This window comes from Pseudonaja textilis, chromosome 1, assembly GCF_049901715.1.
Source record: "Pseudonaja textilis isolate UNSWEBS1 chromosome 1, rPseTex1.2, whole genome shotgun sequence".
Classification (NCBI taxonomy): domain Eukaryota; kingdom Metazoa; phylum Chordata; class Lepidosauria; order Squamata; family Elapidae; genus Pseudonaja; species Pseudonaja textilis.
In genome coordinates, this window is record NC_141990.1 from 215,644,502 (window position 1) to 215,668,731 (window position 24,230).

General features: G+C 38.0%; 1 protein-coding gene and 1 long non-coding RNA gene across 2 annotated transcripts in view; both read left to right on the forward strand.

The window, feature by feature from the left end:
- The first annotated feature begins 31 nt into the window (after positions 1-31).
- The window catches only part of LOC113441222 (leucine-zipper-like transcriptional regulator 1), a 51,720-nt gene continuing 27,521 nt past the window's right edge, over positions 32-24,230 (forward strand). Inside the window, exon 1 of the mRNA XM_087920461.1 lies at positions 32-197. Coding sequence (XP_087776587.1) covers positions 90-197 — 108 coding nt within the window. The 5' untranslated portion in view covers positions 32-89. The remainder of the gene's footprint in view (positions 198-24,230) is intronic.
- Positions 2,385-20,112, forward strand: LOC148128018 (uncharacterized). The gene is made up of 3 exons (XR_015740816.1): positions 2,385-2,439; positions 12,569-12,629; positions 19,932-20,112. It is a non-coding gene; the product is annotated as an uncharacterized LOC148128018 (long non-coding RNA).

The following is a 24,230-nucleotide window of genomic DNA, read 5'->3' on the forward strand; positions in this document are numbered from 1 at the left end:
TTGGAAGAGGATTGGTTGAACTACCGCTACTAGAGAATGGATTACTATAGAGCGGATGAGCTTCTAGCAAGAAGATAAGGGTGTCCTGTATGTACTGTAATCATTCAGTGTTGGGAAGGTCTGGCTTAGTGGCTACCCTTAAGGATACGCGTAACGACATTGTTTGTGCTCCCTTCATGTTTCGACAAAGAGACAAGGTGCTCTTTTTTCATCATGGCCTTTTGAATTGGGTTTAGGGTAATGTTAGTATGGATTTTTGCATGTTTTCCTTCTGCTGCTTTAGCTGTGCTTTTATCTCGTTTTATATTGTTGTTCCATTGGATTGGACTGCCGAAACGGAATGTTGCTGCAGCTGATAGGTTTACATGGGTTTTCCTTATTTATTCAATTTTCATAGCCGGGCTGTTCTTTAATATTGAGAAAGAGTGAGTTGGTGTTTCATAGTCACACCTATTACACATCAGCCCTTCTGTCTTAATCCATTACAGCTGGTAGAAATTTGTCAGTGCTTTTGAAATTATCGTTTCATTAGAAGTTAGAAGCAGTTAATTATGTCAATAGTAAAGCACTAGCACATATTGCATAGTAAAGCACTAGCACATTCTGTGTGTAAAGTCTTATTCGTGCTTTCAATTAACATGAGTTCTTAATGGGCCATTTCTTAGAGGCTCTAGAGCTACAATGCTTCTCTTATGGATGTTTCTACTATATAGGGACAGTTTCAAATCTGATGTTGCTGAATGTCATTTACTGGATTTTGGTTTGAAATTGATAAAAATAGGCCTTGAAAGCTATGATTGCAGGCCCAAGATTGACTCAGCCTTCCATCCCTCTGAGGTGAGTAAAATGAGGACCCAGATTGCTGGCGGCAATATATTGGCTCTGTAAACCACTTTAGAGAGGCTGTAAAGCACTGTGAAGTGGTATAAAAGTCTATAAGTGCTATTGCTATTCTGTCTGGACCTGAGACGCAACTTTGTTGTGTTGCTGAATGCTTTCAAACATTGCATTAAACAATGATATGGTTTATCTAGGTTTGGCATAGCATGGTCTGTGAAACCAGCCATTATGGCTTATAATCAGTGGCTTGTGATTTATGTGTGAAACCAAACGTGGTTTAACTTAGAAAAACCTGATTAAGCTAACCACAGTTTATTAGAATGCAATTCTGTAATTAAACAATCAGGTTAAAAGTTCCATTGAAACCTTTCAGATTTTTGCATAAATTGAAGCATTTGATGATATTCCAAACACAAAAAAACCAACCACATTTTAATCTAGCATGTTATACAGTTGGTGTATACTTCATTGTGTTTGTCATGCATCTGTCAGAGTCTGAATCCGAGGAGGAAGATGAACAGCTGACAGGGAATGGGAGTGTGGCTCCGTTGGCTGTGAAGAAAACTGGGGAAGGGCAAAGTCCGCTGGGCAGAGCAGGGGAAGGTAGAACAAGGGAGAAAGAATTTAGAAGAACTCCCAGGCCCACCCCCTCTTCATCCTAGGGCACTGAGGGAGGAATGGAGAAGAGAGCAATGTGGGTTGCATGGCTTACAGAGAGGGAAGGGCCCTGATTCCCTTCATTAGCCATACCTGGGGATGAGAGTTTAAAAGAGATGCAAGCTGCTGGGAACAAATGTGAGTTTATCTTGTGTTGACTTTGATTATCTGCGTTCCTGGCATCTTCCCAACTAGGTTGAATTACTTCACGTCTGGAATTCCTTCTCTTGCTCTGCTGGACTAATTACCTCATCTTGCTTTGATTATAGTTACAATTTTTTGTTAACCATGTTTTGAACTTGATAGTCTACAGCCAAAGGCTGTTCCTGGGAGAATTTTTCTCCAGCCAGAAGGTAATCAGGACATTAGGGGCAAAGCTGGAGCTAATAAAAGGACTCCTACTGATTATTATGGTGCCTTTGTGCCATGCCCTGGCTCATCACAGTGTCATTATGAACCAAAATAACAATGAATTATTACATTGCCAGTATGAGTTGTACCAATTTGTAAAGTCAAGATGAGTGTGCATTGGCTGAAATGTCAGCAATAATAATAAAAAAAACCTCCATAGTAGAAAAGATTCCCTTTTTATGTGTTATTGTTACACCTGAAGTCTGTATTGTAACATTCCTGAGCATCAATATGTCCAATAACTCTTATCTTGGCATAGGCAATCTCTATTTATTTTCATTATTATTGTGCTTTCAAGTCAATGGGGACTCCTGGCAACTGCCTGGACTAGTCCTTGAAGTTTTCTTGGAAGTGGTTTGCTCTTGCTTATTTCCAGGGGTGGGATTATCCCGGTTTAATAACCGGTTTGGTGATCACACACTTTGCGTGCACAGCTTTCAAAATTACTTATCTTCTATGTTACTTCTGGGGAGTAGCACAGCTGAGATGCAGCAATCTGCTCTGCCGCACGTATCAGCTGAGAGGATATAGGTAAGTACAGTGCAGGGGCAGGTGGGCAGGCCAACCTGATCGTTGGAGATAACTGGTTCGCTGACCATTGGAGCTAGAGGTTCGCCCAAACCAGGAAAATCCCACCCATGCCTATTTTCTTGGGCTGAACAGGAGTGGCTCCTGGTCACCCAGAAGGCTTTCCGACTAAGGCAGGACGAGAACTCACAATGTTCCAGTTTCTAGCCTGGTGCCTTAACCACTACACCAGATTAGCTCTCTCCATACCGACTTGATTTTCATTTCTTCTTATAAAGCCCTTTGATTAAAATGAATAAAGAAGTAGCATGTTGCAAAACAGAACTGCCTCTGGTTTGGTGAGAAGATTCCTGATAAATGAGTGATTGGGTGTGCTCCCTGGGACAGCTGTTCTGTAAGAATGCCCCTGACATGCCAAAATTCCCAGCCCACAAAAGGTTGTATCTTTAAAACTGTACCTTGTTACTAAAATTGCACTGAAATAGATTTTTCTTTCCTCCAAAACCAGTTCAGTTCTATGCACTTGCTTACCAGCTTGTCTCTATGAATTTGGGCAGGGGATTCTGAAGTGCTAGCAGTCCTTGAAGATTATTCACTATTGAGAAGTGGTTAATATTTTTCTTATGGCTGTTTTTGCATGAAGACTGTGTTAGTCTAACATGTTGTGCAAACATAGAAAATGATTCGTTAATGATTCAATGTATGATGTCTGATCAAAAACTGGAATACCTGAGCAAATATACTTCATTTGGGGGGAGAAAGATTTTTCATTTGTTGTTTTTTTCTCACCCCTTTTACTTATGCTTCATTCTAATGTGCTAATGCCTTTTGACAAGCACATCAGCATTCATTTTCTGACCGAAAAAGAAAAAAGGTCACTTGTGTCCAAAAATGAACTGAAAATGGATGGGTTAGAGATTTAGACTGACAATTTTGACTTGACTAAGTTGTTAACTGAAATTTAAAGTGTGAGAGCTTGCAGGCTTGGCAGTATTCATTTGTCCAAAAGATCATTGCACATTATAATTAATGCAGAAGAATGGGGATCAGGATAGTACCCATCCTTTTTAAAAGTTCTATTTTTATTATGTCTAGTTGTCAGCAATTAGATATAATAAAACTTGGGAGAACGGAGAAAAATGTGGGAGAAATTATATTAGATTTCTAATGAAGAGAAAGAAAAAAAATCCCTTTTTGGACATTTGAGTGATTGAAATTATGTATGGGCTAAAATACATATTCCTTAATCATTGTTTTCTGTATAAATCACAATTGACTATTCAGCCACAATTTAGAAACTGCAATGAATGGGTTCCCACATTGTTTATTTTATTTTTATTTATTTTATTTGTTTGTCAAACATGTACAAAATAACAAGTATAGGTATGAACATAAACATGAACAAAGGAAGTAAATATAGATAAATGGGGACAGGGAGGGTAGGCATGCTGGTGAGCTTCTGCATGCCCCCTTTCCGGACCTCTTAGCAATGGGGTGAGGTCCATGGTATACAGTTTGTGATTGAAGCTGCGGGCGGGTAGAGCATTCCAGGCGTTGACCATTCTGTTGCTGAAGTCATATTTTCTGCAATCGAGTTTGAAGAGATTATTGTGTTGATACATCATGTTTCTGGCTTTGATTTGGCATGTAAACTAAGTTAATAAAAGTACTCTATGGAAACATCTCAAATCATTTAGAATGCTGTCCATCTTTTGAAATGCTGTTGGACATATTTCCTTTACAATCAGTCAGATTTCGGAAATAACAGCTTCAATGCAAATGACCAGCTGTCTGCAAGGAGTATAAATCCTTCCATTCCCCACCATCCAGTCATAGCTGAAGAAGCTTTTTGGATGAGAAGTGAAACGTTTTCAAAGAAAAACCAGAAAGTCCAGTTACATCTTGCAGAAAGCACCTTTTCTCAACAGCTCCAATGCTTTAATAAACAACCTGAACAGCCCAGGCTCGGCTATTCGTAATACATACTTCAAAAGGGGAAAGAATATTAACTATTTGATTTTATGTTAACCATAGCACTATGTGAATTCTAAGGTATTGCAACTCCAACCATGGCATCTTTAATTATAAATAGCAAGAACTAGCCAAGATCAAATCCTGGCTTCAGACCTGGCATCTTAAACTGTAGCTATTGAAAGCAAAACTTTTGAGGCTATCCTGCTGTATCTTAAAAAAAGAAAGGAGTGGACATTAAACAAGTTTAAACAAGAAAGAAACAGGATTTTCTGAACTGGATTGAATTAAAAATGTATTCATCTTCTGTAAACATCCTCACATCCCTTTGTCCATACATTATAAATGATTTCTTACGTTTAAAAAGTCTACAACTTGATTATTAGAGTAGAGATACCTTTCCCCTATCTCCTTTGCTAGGATCTTCACCTGCCTTTCAGGCAGATGCTGATTGCTATCATCATGTCTTGTTTGTGTTGGATTTCAGTAACTACCCAGCTCCTTTCCAAAACTCTGAATCAGCAGCTGTATCTTTGTCCTCCTTGCCCTTTTGTGCGTTCTTCAGAGATCTCCCATGCACCCCAGAGAGAGCTTTCAGGTCAGATGAGTGAAGTGAACCTTGAACAAAAGCCAAACTCTGTTCTCCATTCCCTCGTTATTACTGAGGCTTTGACACATCCATCATCACTGACCTTGAAACACTGAAAACCCTTCAGAAGCCAAGCAGAAGTTGACCAACTGAGGAGCGGAAACACCGTGTCTGCTTTTTGGGTCATTTGTAAATACAGAATGGTTACTAGGCGGAGGGGGAAATAATTATTAATAAAATAATTGTGACAAATGAAAAGGAAATCACTGTGCTGCCACCAATGAAACGAAGGAGATGAGAGACTTTTCAGTCTTAAGAACCACCTCTTCTAGGATAACTGGTTCTCTTGCCACATGGATATTTTTATTAGACAGGACTGGCAGAGGGAAACTTATATAATACTTCCTTTTTCAATCTGGTGCAGTGATCAGGTTTTGTGATGTGCTAAGAAAAAAATCTAGTATTACACTGAAACATCCCCCCCCCCTCCAAAAAAATATGCAAACGTGCCTTGAGTTTTGGAGATGATTCAGTAAATATAAATACAGCTGTTTGACTCATTGAGCCTTTCTTGGAATTAAAGTGCTCTCCACCCAGATTTAAATTGCGAGAAACTATACCAGCATGAAACAAAAATCCCTAACCTGCTTTTACTTGCCTCTTTTCCCAGGCACCACTTTCCCTATAAGGTAATGAGTGATAAAACCGAATGGATTTTGCATGTATTGAAGCTATCCTTGTTGTTAGAATGAGGGAAGCACTACTTGAACACCAAGGTCAGTTGAAGCCTATCTTATTCATGGACTGGGGATGAGATGAAGGCTAGTTCAGGGCAACATGGCAGACCAAAAGGAGTTCCCAGGCATATTTGTACCATTGCTAGCTGGAACTATGATTGTCAGGAGACAGATAACAGCAGGGGTGGGATTCAAATTTTTAACAACAGGTTCTGTGGCTGTGGCTTAGGCAGTGGGCGTGGCTTGGTGGTCATATTATTGGCTGGGTGTGGCCAACTCAATATCACTCATATTGAGGCACCTCGCCTGGCCTCTCATGACTGTGGGGAAGCTGCCACAGTCGTAAGTGTGAAAAATGGTCATAAGTCACTTTTTTCAATGCCATTATAACTTTGAATGGTCACTCCACACAAGCAAAGTACCAGCAAAGGAGGGGAAAAAAACTCCAGAGAAGTTCCTGAGACAGGAAGTCTAGTCCTGCTAAGAATGTAATAAGGGTTAACGGAGAGGCAGTTTTTGTAAGCAACACCAGAATGTTTCCTTTCTGCCTTCCTTACAGGATTAGGCCAGTAATTTCTTCTAACAACTGGTTCTCTGAACTGTTTAGAATGTTAACAACCAGTTCTAGAGAATAGGTGTGAACTGGTAGAATCCCACCCCTGGATAACAGATAATCAGAGTTGGGAGAGACCTTGTAGGTCATCTAGTCCCCCAAGCGGGAGACCCTGCACCATTTCTGACAAATGGCACTCCAATCTCTTCTTGAAAGTCTCAAGTGAGACTGTAGCATTCGTCAGTTTTATGTGGTGATATCACTACATGCACTTCTCCAGCCAATAATGTGGAATTAAGGGGAAATATATAATGTTCATACAAGATGGGAATGAATTTATATTGGCAAATCCCGTGTTTGTTTTGTAAGATATAATTTTGTTATAGCGCTCTGTATGAGAAATCTGACTCAGGAAAGAGATACAGTGGAACATTCTGGAATTTCCTGTTTATTGGTTAAGAAAAACAAAATACTGGGATGTACTGACTTAATGCCAGGTTGTTTTATTTTGGGTAACCATTTTAGAATTTTTTTTTAGAGGCCAAAAAACTTGGCCAGGCTTTGGGGATAATTCTGTTGGAATCTTTTAGAAAACCTTAAAGGAAATTGCAACCATTTCCCTTCTGTGAGGTGCTAAAGTCTGTTGGTTGATTGATTAAGCAAGCTTCCTCTGATAGTGCTTTTGAGCAATAGGAAGTTTTCCCTTTTTATAGTACTGCAGATTAACCATCCGCTGCTTTTTCTCCTCAGCTGCTTTAGAGTATCTGAAAGAATTATTACGTTGTGGAAAGAACCTATGACCCCTATTTGTATTAATTAAGAAAAACATTTGATGGGAAAATTGGGATTTTGCTGTATTAGCATTGGTATTTTTGTGGAAACTGAAGAGAAAAAAAGGGAAAAACTAAACACCCTAAATCCATAGAGGCTCTAGCTTTGTCCTAAAAAGTGAAGGTTAAAGATCTTTTGCCATTACTAAGTAAATGTTATCCACCCCTTCCTTGTATCAGCAGAAAATTTGATTATACTGGAGTTCTCAAACTGTGGCTTGCACAATTACACTTAAAGTGATTCACATATTTCTGGGTGAGTAGAAGAATTGAAACATGGGGGAGAAGTATACTCAGCATCTGCAGAGCTTTAATTCCTGGGAAGGCAAGATAGAAAGATGCAGCCAGCAGAAAGAAGTGATGCAGCCTGGCCACTATTCACCATTGAGGTTTTATTCAAGATGGAGGTGGAGATGAACATGAAGGTTGGAATCACTTGACCCACTGAGACAAAAGCAAACCAATTATAGGAGAGCATTGTTTCTAGTGAATGCAGCTGGGGTAAAACCTGGTACTTCTAATGCGTCGAAAGATAGGTGGGAAGCAAAACATCTGCAAAGTTATGACTTCCAGAAAGGGAACATGTACCATTTATATCAGAAAGCCCAATCATAGGGCTTGAAGGGATCAGGCATCCTTCAGGGCACAAGGAAAGATTCCCATCCTTGAACAAGTCACCCCAATTTTATTATTTCTACTCTGATGCTCAACTAGGGCAAATAATCCACATGGAAGATCCACCCCGTTGACTGAATGCCCTTCCCTGGCCGAGAACACAAGGTCCTTTATGCATTGTGGTAAATGCCTCTTCGGAGAAGGTGATACCCTTTTGCCTGAAGAGTACAAAAAGGGATTAAAGTATTCATTCCTTGACCCAGCTGTTTTGGGTAACTCTTAACCTGTCTCCAGCTTTGCTTCTGTAAGGAAAGTTGTTGAGAAGATGATGGGCCAGAGCTATGGAGAGTGTTAATTATATGGATTAGTTTTAGTAAAGATTTAGCTTTGAGCATGGGGGAACATTGATCACATTTGAGGATGATTTGTGAGAGGACTTGGTTTGGGAATATGAGCTGCTTAAACTTGCTGGACATCTAAGCTGCCTTCAGTCCCATTAATAATATTGGTATCCTTCTGATCAATAAGTTTGATGCTTGATGCTGATTTTTTTCTCAGTGATTCTCTTCCGTTACAAGTGTGCAGTTCGAATTGGTAAGGATGGGGCCAGGTAAGGCCTAAACGGTTGGGAATCCCATTGCCGGGTTATTCGTATCATTTACACAATAACTACATTAAATGGGGGTGGGGGTGTTATCTTCATGAGATGAGGAATTGAGTGTATGTTGAAGATACTGAGTTACTTATCTTCAATCTAGGTTAAATAGGGTATCTCATCAAGGTTATGACCCAGTGCTAGATGCTGTTAGAATCTGAACGGGGAGAAATAGACTGTTTGTTGGTTTATTTCATTTCATTTCATTTCCTATCTTTAATATTAATCGTAGCAGAATGGAGTGTCTTTGATTAAGAAGCCTCCAGATTCCAGAGCAGGCTTATCTATGACATAAGATAGGTTTGCACTCCCCTGCAGAAAGCAGACATACCAGCTGAGCATCTGAGAGTTTTTCTGGATTTATGGGTTCTGTTGGAAAACCAGACAGAAGTCATACCTAGATGGGCCTTTCTCCTTTGTACAGCTCCAGTTTGTGCATCAGTTTGCCCTGCTGATTTTTTATTTTTTATTTTGAGCAAAAGCTGAAATGACTGCTGGTAAACTTTTGGGTGCAGTTCAAGCCATCTGTATGGCTTGGGACCTGATGTTTCTGAGATCACTTGTTCCATGTGGAATCTGCCCATTCATTAAGAACTGAGAGCATAATTTGAAGATGAGCCTTTTCAGTTATCCCCACCTCCTCACCCAGCTTAACTCTACAGACAAAGATGGCTTATTGTGCCAATAAAAAAGAGGGGAAAAGCAGCTCAGGCCAGGCACAGAAAGCCTGGAAGACCACTTAACTAATTTGAATGAATTAATATCTCCAAGGCCAGATCAAATACATCCTGGAGTTCTGAAGGGACTAAAGAGATAGCTAAGTGCGGTTTCTGAGAATAAGAGGACCCAGAAGACTCAGGGAGAACTAATGTTTGTATCTGCAAAAAAAAAAAAGGAAGAAGGGTTACATGGAAAATGACAGATCTTCCAGCTTACTATCTACATGGACAAGGTTCTCAAGATTATTCGTGGAATTTGTAATTTGTGGAAGAATGCATCAATTAACAAGAGTTTGAGTTTGTCATAAACAAGTCATGACAGAGTATCCCTTTCCGATAAAACTTACTAGCTTAACACTAGACAAACAAAACACAAGATGGTAGCTTAATCAAGGAACTAGGAAGAAGAAAACCACCAATTCTGGCAGGGAAAGCTAATGTATACAAAAAAGGAGCAAACCCCACATTCACCAGCACTTATGATGTTACCCAGTCAGGTAATGAAACATCTGCAAGCAAACAACTAAATTCAGAAAACATCACAAATCAACCCTGAGGTACATATATTCTCTTCTGTTGTTACTAGCTCAGTAGATCAAGGGAATGTACCTTGGCCTCAGCAAATATTTGGTGAAGTTTCTCAGGATATCATTAATAAAATGTGAAATATGAGCTACATGTATTCATATTGTAGTGAATGAAGACACCTAGAGAAAATTCATAACAACCTACCGGTATATTGGTTAAGAAAGCATTATTAAGTAGAATAGTACAGGGTTCTATTCTGGTCCCCTTACTGTTCAACAATTTTATCAGTGACTTAGATGAGGAATTAGAGAGAAAGTCTGTGAGATTTATAAATTAAATAAAACTGGGAGGAACAATTAATACTTCAGTCTCAATTTAAGTCTTACTAATTTTAACTATTTTTATCTCTCTCCTTTTATCATTTTATAAGCCATACAATGTCGGTTCAACATTGAGATTGGCAGCATATAAACTTAATAAATACTTCAGAGACGATTCTAAGCCTGCTGGACTAAAGTAGAATGAAATTTAACTGGGAGAAATTTAAAGTTGTGTATGTTAATAAGAAAAAAATATATGTATAGGATAGGGAAAACAGGGTGGATAAAAAAATTTTTTTTTAAGTTGAAAAAAATGGATTTTTAAAATTTAAATGAGATTTTTTTGATTTTTATCAAATTATTCTTCTTCTTCTTTTTCTTCAGCGTTTGTCTCGCGCTCGGGCGAGGTCCGCTAATGTCCTTTTTATTAACATGATTTTTATCAAATTCATGTTAATAAAATGCTTTTGGAGTATATATTAAAGATAATTTTCTACTTAAGATACATTGATTAGTTTATTCAGCATGAAATGGAGCTTAGTTATGTAGCATGAGGCTGCATATTCTGCAATATTTTAAGTATGGTGAGTCAACGGATCAGAGGAGGAGCTGCTGCAGGACAGACATGACAGTTGCTCTTTAAAATTATGATTTAAAACAAGTTGATTTAAATCAAGCCTTTTTACTCGTGATTTAAATCATGATTTAAATCAATTTCATTTAAATCAAATCCACCGTGAGGGAAAACCTGGTTTAGTTGTAGTACATATGAAATATGTGGGTGCCCTTGTCAATCAAGTTAAACATGAGCAAGCAGTGTAATGCACATGCTAAAAACCCAAATGTTATTTTGGGATGTATTAATAGGAGCATACAAGCCAAATCACAGGAAATAATTGACTTGTGGAGAGACAGCATTTAGAATGCATGTCTATAGAAGACATCAAAAACTGGATCAAGTTTAAAGGAGAACTAACAAGATGGCGAGGAACTGGAAGCTTAAGTCTACATGAGGAACAAGTAAAAGTTTTAAGATATAACTTCCATAATCTCATACACATATCTATATTTTCTTAACTTTGGAAATGATGAGTTATCCTATATACATGCTTAATTATGAGCTATCCTGTACATGTTTTGGTATATTGAACGCAATATGTCCTCATTTAAGTGTGCACAGATTGCAGCCATGGGACAGCAGCCATTACATGAAATTGTATATAGTCCAGCAGTGCAAAAGCATTTCTCCAGCACTGAGAAATCAGTCACATTGAACTACGGACTAGTTTAGTGCCTTGTTTTCCACATAGCCATTGAAATCAGATACACTTTAACATAGTAAAGTTTCATGTCAATCTCTATAGTACTGAGGAGTAATTACTGATTTAGAGTGAATCCAGCCTGTATTATTTTGCTGCAAAATTTGAACAAGCCTGGTATACAAATAGCGATCCTATTTGTTAGTTTGTTTTTTTGTATCATTAAGTGTATCATAGATCCCACAAAATGGGAATCATGCCAGATAAATTGGGACCAGTTGAATTTTAAAACACCAGAATTGGAGCGTCAGAATACAATTCATGTTTAAATTGAGTTGTCCTGTGCATGTCTGTGCATGTTTTCTTACATATACCTACTTTATATTACATGCCTGCTTAAGTACAAGTATATATAGACTAAGGTGTGTAAGTACTTATCAAAGGTATGCTGCATAATTTCAAAACTTTACTTATCATATTATGTTTTTATTGTTTGGCAATCAAAGTTTTAATCCACTATTTAGGTGACAGCTATTCATTTTGTTGGGTTTTTTGCTCCACACACTATTTTTTTAAAATTAAAAAAAAACCCTGTCCATGTGGTTATTTTATTGACAGTTTGTCCCCCAGAACTGAATGTCAATTGAGTGGCCATATGCATTAAATTTGATAAATAAATAGATCAACCTTGTAATTCTAAAAATACGTATGGGTTTCATTGTGTGTTTTCTGTGTTTGTGGAGAAAGAGACAAGATTTAGCGTAACAATTTGCTTGAGTTCATTTTAGGGACTTTTATGTTTGTTTGGTTCTGTAAATTTCCTCCTTACGCTTCAAACAGTGTTGCTGTGTCTGTATTCACTATTTTATTTTGAACTGACTTTTTTTTTTAACAAATTCAGATTCTTTGAACTGACTGAAGCAGGCAGATGCAACCCATAAATTGACCAGTGTTCAGGCTTGGCAGCTCACTTGTTTACTGCAGCCAGACCATTTCATAAGAGTTTTAAGAACAGAATGGAAGAAGGAAAACCTCATGAAATGACATCATATATTTACTGTATGTACTTGTCTCTGAATGGCTCTATTTTATTGTACTCTAAGGAAACAGAGAGAGATAACTAAATGTTCAGTTTTTAAAATCTGGATGATTATTGCTATATATTGCTATGTATTTTCTGTACCTCAATTTTCCTGCAATACAGGATAAGAAGAAATGTAAAGTAATGATTTAGTTTGATTAATGTGGAAATAATTTTAAGAGGGACTGTGTTGTCAGTGACATGTGATTGCTCAGATGTCTATAGTGCTGGAATCTTTTGTTTTTCACTTGATTTTTCCTTTTTTGTGAATGTAGAAGAAAATATAAAGCTTCAGAAAGCATACGAAGCAGAGAAACTGTGATAAGTGAACCAAAGGTAAGACCTCACCTTGCTTTGATACACCTTCTCAGCTATACAGAAATTTAGTTGTCTGGGCTGCAATATTGGGGAACACTTCATCCAAAGTTTTTTGTTCTGTTTTTCAGGCATTAATTTTTAATACTTCAGTAAAAATGCCTTTTGCCTCAACTCTTCATGTAGTTAAGCCTAAATTTGGAATAGGACAACTTGCTGTGGCCAACTTGCCATAGCCCACTCACCGCATGGCAATTTAACAATTCAATTTAATGATGTAAAATTAAAAAAATATTTTAATTTTTGTCATTTACATTTCATTCTGTCCCTCCATTTGCATTATTTCTTTAATATTCTTGACAATTTCTTTGATGTTAGTGTAATTCTTGTCCCAAAGTGATTTGTTCCACAGTGAGTTGGCTGTAGTGAGTTGGCCATGGTAAGTTGGCTGCAGCAAATTATCATAGACCCACCTAAATTGCATGCAGACCTTACTTAACCTGAATGAACATGGGGTCCTCCTTTGTAAAAATGCTCCTTCTATTCTTATTGATCAAGTTCTTTTCTGCCTGTCATTGCCTTGAAGGAAGGTCTAGTTTGTCCCCTCCTAGAAAACCTTCATAGATCCCTCTCTCTTTAACAACTATAGGCCAGAGTCTAATCCATTGTTTATTTTGTCAACTTTAAAGAAAAATTAAGTTGAATGCCTTCTCAGAGACACAAGGCAACGTAGAAATATTTCCATAAATTGAATGCTATATAAAATGTTTCTCTTTTTTGGAGTTATGTCAGAGTTATGAGATAGCATTTTTAAAGGAATACAATGATGACTACCCTCTCATTAGATATGTCCATTTATAGCACTAAAGATTAAAATTCAGACAAATGGCATAAAAACTACCCTTCCCAATTTGGAGTTTTCCAACATTTGTCTATAATTCCATTGTTCTCAGCCAGCATATCCAATGGCCTGCAACCTCTTAAAAGTCACTTCTAGCATCATGTACATATCTATTACATTCTACAACACATGATCATCATTCTTCAGTTCATTGTGAATGAGAAAACAACAAGGATAAAAGATTACACATAGTTGGGAGGACAAAATGCATAGGAGACCATGTTTACGTTTGGTTATGGTTTGATATCACTTCCAATGGATACATACTTTTAGCATACTTCTATTTTTTTTTAAATGATTTTTCTTGCTTAAACAAGCCAAAGCACACAATTGCACCATCTACAGCTGAATATGTTGTTCATTTCCAAGGGATCAGCATGAGTCATTTAAGCAGACATGTAGGGCCTGCTGAATTAGATATTTATTATGCTTCAACTTGCACTGGAATGCAACCAAGGAAAATGACACTTCCTATAGAAGACATAGCTCATTTAATAAATGAGGGATGAAACAAGTCTAGGTTATCATGATGTGTACGAGCAACTCAAATTGCTCTGTCCAATTTTTATTCAATTTATTACTGCAATTTATATGGCCTCCCATCTGAAATCAATGAATGGGTATCTCAAATATACAGTACAAGCAAAATACCATGAAATAACAATGAACATAAAACAGCAACAGGGTTATAAGCACAGCCTTCCGTAACAATTATTACAGCCAATGCATGGGCACAATCCAACTTCTTGACACTCAGGCCTGGTAACACTCTTCCACCTATTTATTACCTAAGTTAAAGTTACTTCCTCCTGGAAGGGGAATCTCTAGGCCCAGTTTGCATACTGAGGTGTTTTTTTAAACGAGATTAAGGCTTTTTTAGCCTTGTCTAAAATCATATTATGTGGAAATTCCCGGCCCTGGCAATTCAAATTAAGGGTGTGGGGTAGAAATCCTTAGCTTGACTTGCTATTCTCCAACAACACATGATCAAAGAATAAAACAATGCATTATAATGACCTTAGAAGGATTAATTTGTTTGCTATTGCCCAGCCATAATCAGAATTTTCTAGCATGATAGGAATTCCAATTGGAAAGAGCACATTTATTGTAAAGGCTAACATCAGCAGGGGCAACAAAAGAGCTGTGGTGGCGCTGTGGTTAGAATGCTGTATTGCAGGCTATTGCCCACTGCCAGAAGGTCAGTCCTCACCAGCTCAAGCCATCCATCCTTCCAAGGTCAGTAAAATGTGGACCCAGATTGTTTGGGGCAATATTTTGACTGTGAAATGGTATTTAAGTCTAAGTGCTATTGCTATTCTTTTGGCACAGCTACTTGTATTAAAGAAAAGATCCCAGCAAGTAACTTTTAGCTAATTCTGATGAACACTAATGGGATAGGAAATTCCAAAATACTGGTTACATTGGGAAGTGGAAAAGAAACAAAACACAAGGAATCAATGACTTTCATATAGCTTCTTAGAAAATCACTTCACTCAAGCTTAACTTGTGGGAATCTTCACCTTTTTACATAAATACAAGTATCAACAGAAGAGAATATATGTAGCTCATATACTATATGCCACATATACTATTGTGGCAATAGTACTGATGGTGTTACCCAGATTGATAATGAAACAGCTGCAAAAAAACAATCAAGCTCAAAGACCACTAAGGACTCCATAAATCAAAGTCTCTTCAAACACCTTTAATTTTTTTTTAAATGGAAGAAGGGTTGGATGTGTCATTGACATGGTCAGGCTGGACTCTTAAAAAATATCTCCCTGCTCATCTAAACAGATGATGTACGGAGAGTCAGAACTTCCAACTGCCAACAACATAGTGGTACAGTGATGGTTAGGTGTAGGTTGCTAAAGATACATATCAATACCATTAAAATAACAGGTCTAATGTGGCCATTTGACTTCCTGATAAACACGGCGGCCTGGGTTCTTCCAGATATTTGGATTCCAACCTTCATAATTTCTGGTCCAATATGTCCATGATTTTACTGGTGTGCAATGAAGAAAATGAAATCCGAGATATTGAAGGATAAGTAGGAGCAGCACGGTGTATAGGTTTCTTCCTCCACAGCTTTTTATCATCAGAAATAGCTGCTTAGATACGAGATGAATTTGTTATCTTCCTGCTTAACTCATTAAGCCCTCCCCTTTTTTTAAATCAATGCTTCTGCCTGATTCCTTTTATTTTAGCAACTGAGCAGAGCTAAGTAAAGATTTTAGGTATGCAGTCAAAACCAAAGTAAACACTTGGCTAACACTGAGCATCTGTGAGTCTCTGTTATTAGTTTGTTCAGGTCTGTTAGTCAGAGCCATGCTGGAATGTTGAGGTGGGACAAACCCGCCCTCTTGAGAGCTCTGGTGATTCCTCTGGGTTGAGACAACAGGGTTATCATCATCACACAGCCTGCTCTGTGTCCTTTAAGCTTGCCATCTGTCCTCGGGCACAATGAAGGATGCTGTCCAGTCACGTGGCTTGAAGAGTCCCAAGTCCAATGGGTTCCCTGGTACATTGATGTAGCTGAGTTTTGGAAAAGCTCAGAGTTCAGGTGGGGAATAAAAATTCTTTTCTGAAAAAAAAAAAATGGATCAGGAAGCTGGGAGAATTCAGTCAGCTTCGCTTCTCCTTTCTACCTATCTGCCTGTAGCAAACTTCCGCACTTGGCCTAGCACTGACCACTTTAGGATATTTACAAGCTATATTTTATACAACTCAGCAGAACAAAACGCTGCATCTGTGCTTCCTTTTCAAAAGGATTTCCCAGGATGGAGTTCTTTTCCCTTATGACACATTGACATATAAGTGTTTGAGGAAGGAAAGAAAGTGGAAAAAAGTTGCTTCGTTATTACACATTGCTAGCTGAACAGAGCCCGCCTAGCTATGTGCTGGGCATATCTTCCTTGGATTGTATAATGGATTATATAATGTATGTGGGGATCAGGATAATTCTGGAAGATTAATGGATTCAGATTCTCAAACTGGAATAAGATTTTGTTACCAGAGTCATAGCAATGGCATTTAGGCTTATATATTGCTCCATATCACTTTACTGCACTGTCCTGGAAGTTTACAATGTAAGCATTATTTGCAGATTGCCTCTAACAATCTGGGTCCTCATTTTACCAACCTTGGAAGGATGGAAGGCTAAGTCAACCATGAGCCCTGCTAGGATCGAATTCCAGCCTGTGGGCAGAGTTTGCCTGCAACACTGCAGTATAACCACTGCACCACCAGGGCTCAATATTGAATAATATAATGCTAACATAATGTAGTGGACACATCTAGGTCTGATTTGAAGTCCAAGCCCATACTTTAAAAGACTGACCGTTGTGAGACCAAGAATTATTTCCTGCTATATAAATCTACTCTGACACGGAGAACTTTTTTTTGGAGGCGTCTGTGGTTATAGCTGCCAAATTGCCAGAAAGTAAGTCTTATTGTTGATTGATTATAGACACCATTCTCAGAAAAACTTATTTGGTTTCCATGTAATGGTCTTTGGCTATCTTGCCATCTCATCTAGGATTCCTTTGGGCTTGGCACCTAAATACCTACTAGATTGCTTTGTCATATATGAATCACCCTATTCAATATGTTCTTGATGTAAAATGAAAGGAGACCAAGAGGCACTGTTTCTTAGTTGTTGCTGTGACCCTCCCTAAGAATGAAAAAGAGTTAGTCCATTTCTTCTGATGTTCTGGAAGCTACTGAAAATAAAACTTTGTAAAGAGTGTTTGATTGAATCAATCATCATGTTTAATTTCTTTTACTTTGAATTGCTTCTTTAGTATTTATAATAATTTATAGTTATTGTATTTTGCTTTGAGCTCAAGTTTTATTTCTTCATTGTCACTAATATAATTTATTCTTATGATATGATTTTAATTAGTTTTATGTATATATTTGTATATATTATGTATATATTTGTATTATGTATATATTTACTATTTACTATTATGGATGCTTTCATTTCAACTGCTGGGAGTCTGCTCTGAATTGACCATATACTGTGCACGTAGAATAAACAAATTAATACATATAAACAAATTAATGATAAACATCCTTTTTCAGAATAGGCCTTTCAGTCTATTAAAATGTTATTGAAAATGCCTTACTGTTTGCTAGCTTTATTTCACACTCCAAAAGCCAAGGCAGACATGTTGTAAATCTTCCAAGCAGATTTCTTTGTTATTCCTCACCTAAAGGCAAAATCTTGCCAAACTAAAGCATGCTACCACCCCATAAAGAGTAAACTCAGGGAACTAATCGGGAGGAGCCAACTTCACCCATGTCCTCTCACTCTCACCCATACTAGCTGAACTGAGGTGTCTCTTCCTTCTCTGGAATGCAATCCTTCCCTCCTGGGAATCTGTAATACATTCCAGCACATCTTATCATGTTCTGCATGCAACTGTATAAGAATTTGGTAAAGATGAAATTATAATAAAATTAAAGTAATAAAACAATGAGTAAATAAAGGTTCTGTAATTGTACTGCACTATGGTTACAAATCTTCACATGATCCCAAAGAGCATGGCTTCCAGAAGTTAGCAGGTTATAATTTTTAATGTAACAGAAATAAACCGTTATTCAATGCATTCCAAGAGAGCAATTTATGAAGCATTTTTAATTTTAATGATAGTAGATGAATACATAGAAGATAGATGATTGATTGATTGATTGATTGATTGAGTGCATGCACTGGCACTATTTGCTAATTCTTGAAGTGTGCTATTTCTGACTCAGAAAGTTCCATATTCTATAACATTTTTGATACAAAACCTATCTGTAATCATTTTTATGTCAAGATAGGCAGTTGTTTTCACCTCAATTTCCACCATATGTTGCCATAAATGCTAAATGTGGGAGTTTTAATCCAAACATCTGGAGATTCAATATGAATGTTGAAATAGTCAACATTTCAAAAACCAGAATGGAAAATTTTCTTCTTTTTATACCCTTTTCTGGAAATGAGTTGTTCATTTACCTCACACTTTGGCTGTAAATGCCAAATGCCATCAAGCCTTCCAGTTCAGTATCATAAAGATATTTTCCCTCTAAGCAGTATGATTACATATATACTATTATATAATGTGGTCTGGTTTTACTGGCCCTTGACTCTAAATAAAAAAATGGAGCTTTTGGAATAAGCAAAGGTACAGCAGAAACATATTTAATGTTGCCCTTGATAACATCAGGTGACCTATTGCAAACAAGATTTTATGGTTTTTAGGCATTGGCATCATATCAAATAATTAAATAATCCTGTCATTCTTTATAGCATAGGACATTTCGATCAACAACATATTTTGATTAACTTTTTTCTGAAATCTGTCGGTGGAATAGAACAAAAGATTTAATCCTGTGTTCTACCTACTAATCCTCAGACCTTCTGCCTTACACATTATACTCCCAAGAAAAGACCTATTTACATAATTGGTAAATGATGATGCTACTGTAAAATAATTCTGACTATGAGGAAGTTACTCATCTATATTTATCTCATATGACTAGGAGCTATGCCAGGAATCGTTATTAAGAGCAAAGTCCAAAATGGGGAAGAACAAACCTTGGTCAGCAATTAAAATAGCTAGGTGCATACTTAAAGTTGTAGAATATACTGAACTTTGATAGAACATAATAGAAGCAATGATCAATGAGCGGATATCTGTGAGACACATTTGTACAGTTCTAAAATGTATTTTTACAAATTAAAATGTCTGCAGTTATTCCAGCATTACATCAATATCCTTTGTTAGTGTTCCTGTTTTTGGATGACAGTAATCTGTTTTAATTCCTTAACACCTGATTTCTTTGATGCTTCTGTTTGTGGTTTATTGCATTTCTAGTTGCATGTCAGCTCCAGAATGATTCGCACCAATTGGCTTGGCTCAATTTCATGCGGCATCCTTATTTTTTTACCTTCCACTTCCATTTTGGTTCACAGCCAAAATTCTGTTACTCATAGTTGTAAGGCTGGCATTCCAGGACGAACTGGAACTGAAAGGTCAAAAATATGCCTCTCAGAGGATTCCAGCAGCACTAACAACACCTGCAACAACATTATCACTTCCTTAGAAAAAGAGTGCAATTGAAACAAGTCCAAACCATTCTGAGAGAGAATTCAGTCAACCTATTCCATCTTGCTTATTTTTGAAAAGAACCAGACTGAAAAAAGGACATTTGTTTTCATTAAAAATTAAAGCATTAAAAGCCATATATTGGTGACTTAGCAATTTCCCTTATATTGTCCTGATTTCATTTTCAAATTATTATTTAATATTTGGCAATCTATATAAAATGAAGAATTCTCCCTTTCTGTACACACTCAGAAAAACCTGAGCTTTTTATCTTGGTTCAGCCATAAGCTCATATTATCTTTGTTCTGTTGCTTAACATTTCAGTCGCAAAGATTCAGAAACGCCGTTTCGTGTACTGCTGTGTAATCTGGACACTGAAAGAGTGAGATAAAGAGGAGCTGAAATCAGCAGAGAGCAGGCACAGAGCTAAAATCCGTTGGCACAGAGTTTCCCGCTGAAGGGATTTCAACTTCATACAAGCAGGCACAAAGAATTTCAGCTCCATGTGAGTAGGCACAAAGCTGAGATCCTTTAGCAGGGAGCAGGGGTGGGTTTCTACAGGTTCTGTCCACCTCTGTAGAACCGGTAGCTCTGAAGAACAGCAGACATAGAACCGGTTCTATGCTGATGTTTTTGCCCACGCACCCACCTGGGCTCTTACCTGATCTTTATTTCCTGATTTTACAACTTCAGCTGCCAAATGAGGCACAGCTGCAGTTAAAAAAGCAGGAAAAGAGGGCTGTTTCAAAGGCTGCATCTCTGCACACAGCATGCTGATGACGATTTACAGGCACGCGGCTCACAGCGTGCAGGGAAGCTCGTAAATCCCAAACCGGTAGTTAACCTTGTCGTATCCCACCCTTGGCAGGGAGGTCTTTCAGCCAGCTCCAAGAGACAAGAGAGTGCTGAAATCCAAGCAGAGAAGCAGCATGGTAGGGTTGCTTCAAGAAGGCGGGGAGACTGGGATGTCTGACACAGGTCTACACAACAGGTTGTATGTTGAGGACCACCTGTATACATGCAAAGGCTTGGATCTCACAAATGTCTCCTTTACTATCTGCAAGACTGAACATTGTTTTCAAAAAGCAAGGAGGCGACTGTGTTATACCCCATGCCAAATAACGCTATACAGAAATATATCAAGAACAACTTTAGTACTAGATGGAAATACAGTACTGAAAAGTCAGTCTAGGCCTGAGTCCAACCTTTACTCAGAGCAGGACTCCAAGTTAAAGCATCCCAAAGACATGGTTGTCTGACAAACTGAATACATCAAGTCAAAGGAGCACATGCCAACTTTTGGTATAATGGTTCAACTGTTAGGTTGCTCTCACTACTAAGATTTTTTTTTTCTAACATTCAATTAGAACCTGCCATAAGTTTAAACCCAAATTCTGTGACTTGTACCTTGGAATGAGAAAGGTAAGCCTTTTCTTTTCTATGTGCCTTTCTTTGGTGGAATTTGAAAAGCCATTCAGTCTTTTCTCAAGAGTAAAATTCCCTACTGTGCAAAGGATTTTGTTTCTAGTCCTCCAGTCATCCTTGTTGCTGTTTTTCTGAACTTTCCAATTCTTTTGGAAAGAAAAGAAATTATTTCTTTTTAAGAAATTATTCTTAAAAGGCATGGTGCTCAAAACTGGACATAGTACTCAAAGTGGGCTCCGAACAAAACAGAACAAAAATAAAAGAATTATTTCCAGAAATTGGAAAGTATACTATATTAACACTATCTAAAATTGCTTTTATCTTTTTTTAAAGACCACATCACAGTGCTGATTTACTTTCCATTTGGAATGAACTACTATTCCAAAGCAGCCTCACCAAGTCCCCATCCTATCTATCTGCTTTTGATTTCTGTTCCCTAAGAGAAAACTTCTGCATTTTCCTCTGTAAAATTTCAGAGGCTGGCCTCAGGTCAAAAAAGCTTCTTGCAACTTTATGATTCTAGGGAATAGACTCCATCTAGTTCTATTAAGTTTCATTCCATTATTTGCAGCCCCTTTTTTTTACTTTCTAAGATCACTTTTAATTTTATATTTTGTCTTCAAGGATATTAAGTATCTTCTCCAATTTTGTGTCATTTGCAAATTGGATAAACGTTCCTTGCACCTTTTCCTCCAAAAAAATATAAAGAATGACCCTTATAACACTGTGCCCCCTTAAGTCTGTTGAGAACTATTGATGAAACTATTGAATATGATTTTCAAGCCAACTATACATTTATTTGTCATGTAGCCCAGCCCATATTTAAATTGCTCACTAATCAAAACGTCAGGGACTACATTATCAATTGTTTTGCTGAAATCAAGATATATTATGCCTACAGCATTCCCACAGTCTATGTTTTCCAATAAATAAGTGACAAAATGATAGCCAGGCAAATCTTGTTCTTCACAAAGTTAGCTGACTTCTTTATAATCAGTGCATTATTGTCAATGTTCATACATACTGATCTGTTGACTATCTTCTACCCTAAACCTCTTTCTTGTAGTTTAATCCATTGTTTTTGACCCTGTTGTCCAGGGCAATAAAGAATTATCTGCTGTGTGATAACCCTTCAAATATTTGAAGACTCTTGTGATATCTGAAAGAAAAGAGAGAATGAGAGGGAAGATGACTAAGATATACAAAAGTATTCATCATGTGGATAAAATGGGCAAGAAGAAGCTGTTTTCTCCTTCCCAAAATACTAAAACCAGTTATCACCCAGTGAAATTGGACATCATGGGGATTAATGACTACTGGATTTGATAGCAGTGAGATTGCTCTGAAAGCTACCTGCTGGGAACCTAATGGGTTTCCTTTTGCAGTTTGTTGGCCATTGTAAGAACAGATTGCTGAACTAGATGGACCAGAGATCTGATCTAGGAAGGCACAGCTTTTATTCTTATGTTCTCAGTCATCTTTTCTGCAGGCTAAACATTCTACTTCCTGCTTATTGAAGCGGGGTGTATGTGGAACAAATCTAAAGCTTTGGCATGCAACAGTAGAAGAATGCAAGAAAGCAAAATGCAACCCTGGAACAATTCAAGAAGGCAAAAAGTCAGTCCCTACTCCTCCTTGTTCAGAAAAGCACTGAATTCATAGATCACTTAGATACAGTTCTTGAAAAGATGGATGTCACTGAATTACAATCACAAAAGGAGTGAGCAATGGTTACATTTTCTGAAGCAAATTAAAGCAGTTTGACAGGATTAGGATACCTTCTCCCTTCAGCAATAGAAATGCTAATTGGTTAGAAATGTTTTCCTAGTCTTTGAATTTCTGTGAAGGGAAGAGAACCCAGAAAGCAGTGTGTTTCTGTTGCCCCTTAGACATCAGGTAATTACCACTGCAGGAGATTTTTGGAAAGTGGCAATGAGTTGCTATCCTTTGAGATAGACTACACCAGTGGCCCCCAACCTTTTTTGTCCCACAGCCCGGTACCGGCATCACAAAATGATCCACGGACCGGTACCGGCGTCAGCGCGCATGACCAAGGCAAGGCGAGCCGAGCGACCGGCCATCCAGCCATCCCCCACTTCTCCCCACCACCTTCAACTCCTCCTTTGTACCTTTTTTGTGCTTTTCGGGCTCTTTCTTAATCTCCTCCTAACACGAGACTCCACCGCCATCGGGATGTCTCTTCGTTCAAAGCCCCCCCTCGACAAAACTAAACTTCAGCACCCAAACACCACTTTCCGACTGACAAACTCACCCGGAAGTACTTCCTCAAGCGTTGTCAAAACAAGATGGAGGCGCCCACTTCTTTGTGGCCCAATAAAAAATAACCCACGGACCGGTACCGGTCCGGGGCCTGGTGGTTGGGGACCACTGGACTAGACTACAAAGTCAAAGGCACATATTCTGTTACAGTAGCAGAATTTTGTCCGGTCTCCAACCTTCTCTTCTCAAAAAAAATAGTTCAGCTAGAGTTGGACCAGGGGCGATACAGATTATCTAGTTCATTTCTTGTCAGTGTTGGTGTGGGTCAAAAGATTCATCCTGAAATTCCTTAACATCTACATGAAACTTTTGGGAGAGGTCACCTGTCAGCATGGAGTTATATATCATCAGTAAGATACAACTTTGTCCTCTGCCCGCCAATTAATGCCATTCTGTGCCTGGAGGCCATGAGAGAATAGGGAAAAACAGGCACCAACTCCACCATGAGAAAACCAAGTCTGAGTTTTGGGACCTCTGAAAACCAATCCTTGAGATTTTTTAAGCTATATGTGAGTTTGCACCTCCCTACTCAGAACTGGTAGCCAATTTGGAGATTTTCCTGGACTCATGGCTGCAGCTTGAAAAGGAGGGTCCTTGCATAACTTTGTCTTTGGGACCAATCACACCTCTGGCCATCATCCTGTAATGCTGCATCCTGCAGCATCCTGAGATTATCTGACCACAATTTGCAACCTTTCCAGAAAAAAAAAATGCCCATTAGGGAAGCTGGATTTGCTTTACGTCTGCCTGATTCTCTCATTGACTGCCATAACAGTTATCAAAAAATCAGACTGACTCAACTTCCAACTGCAATGACTTATGATGGAAATTCTGTGCCAATTGTACATAAATTGAGGATTAAATATGGAAGGAAATAAATATAATGCAAGTTCCAAAAGGAAAAAAAAAGAAGGAAAA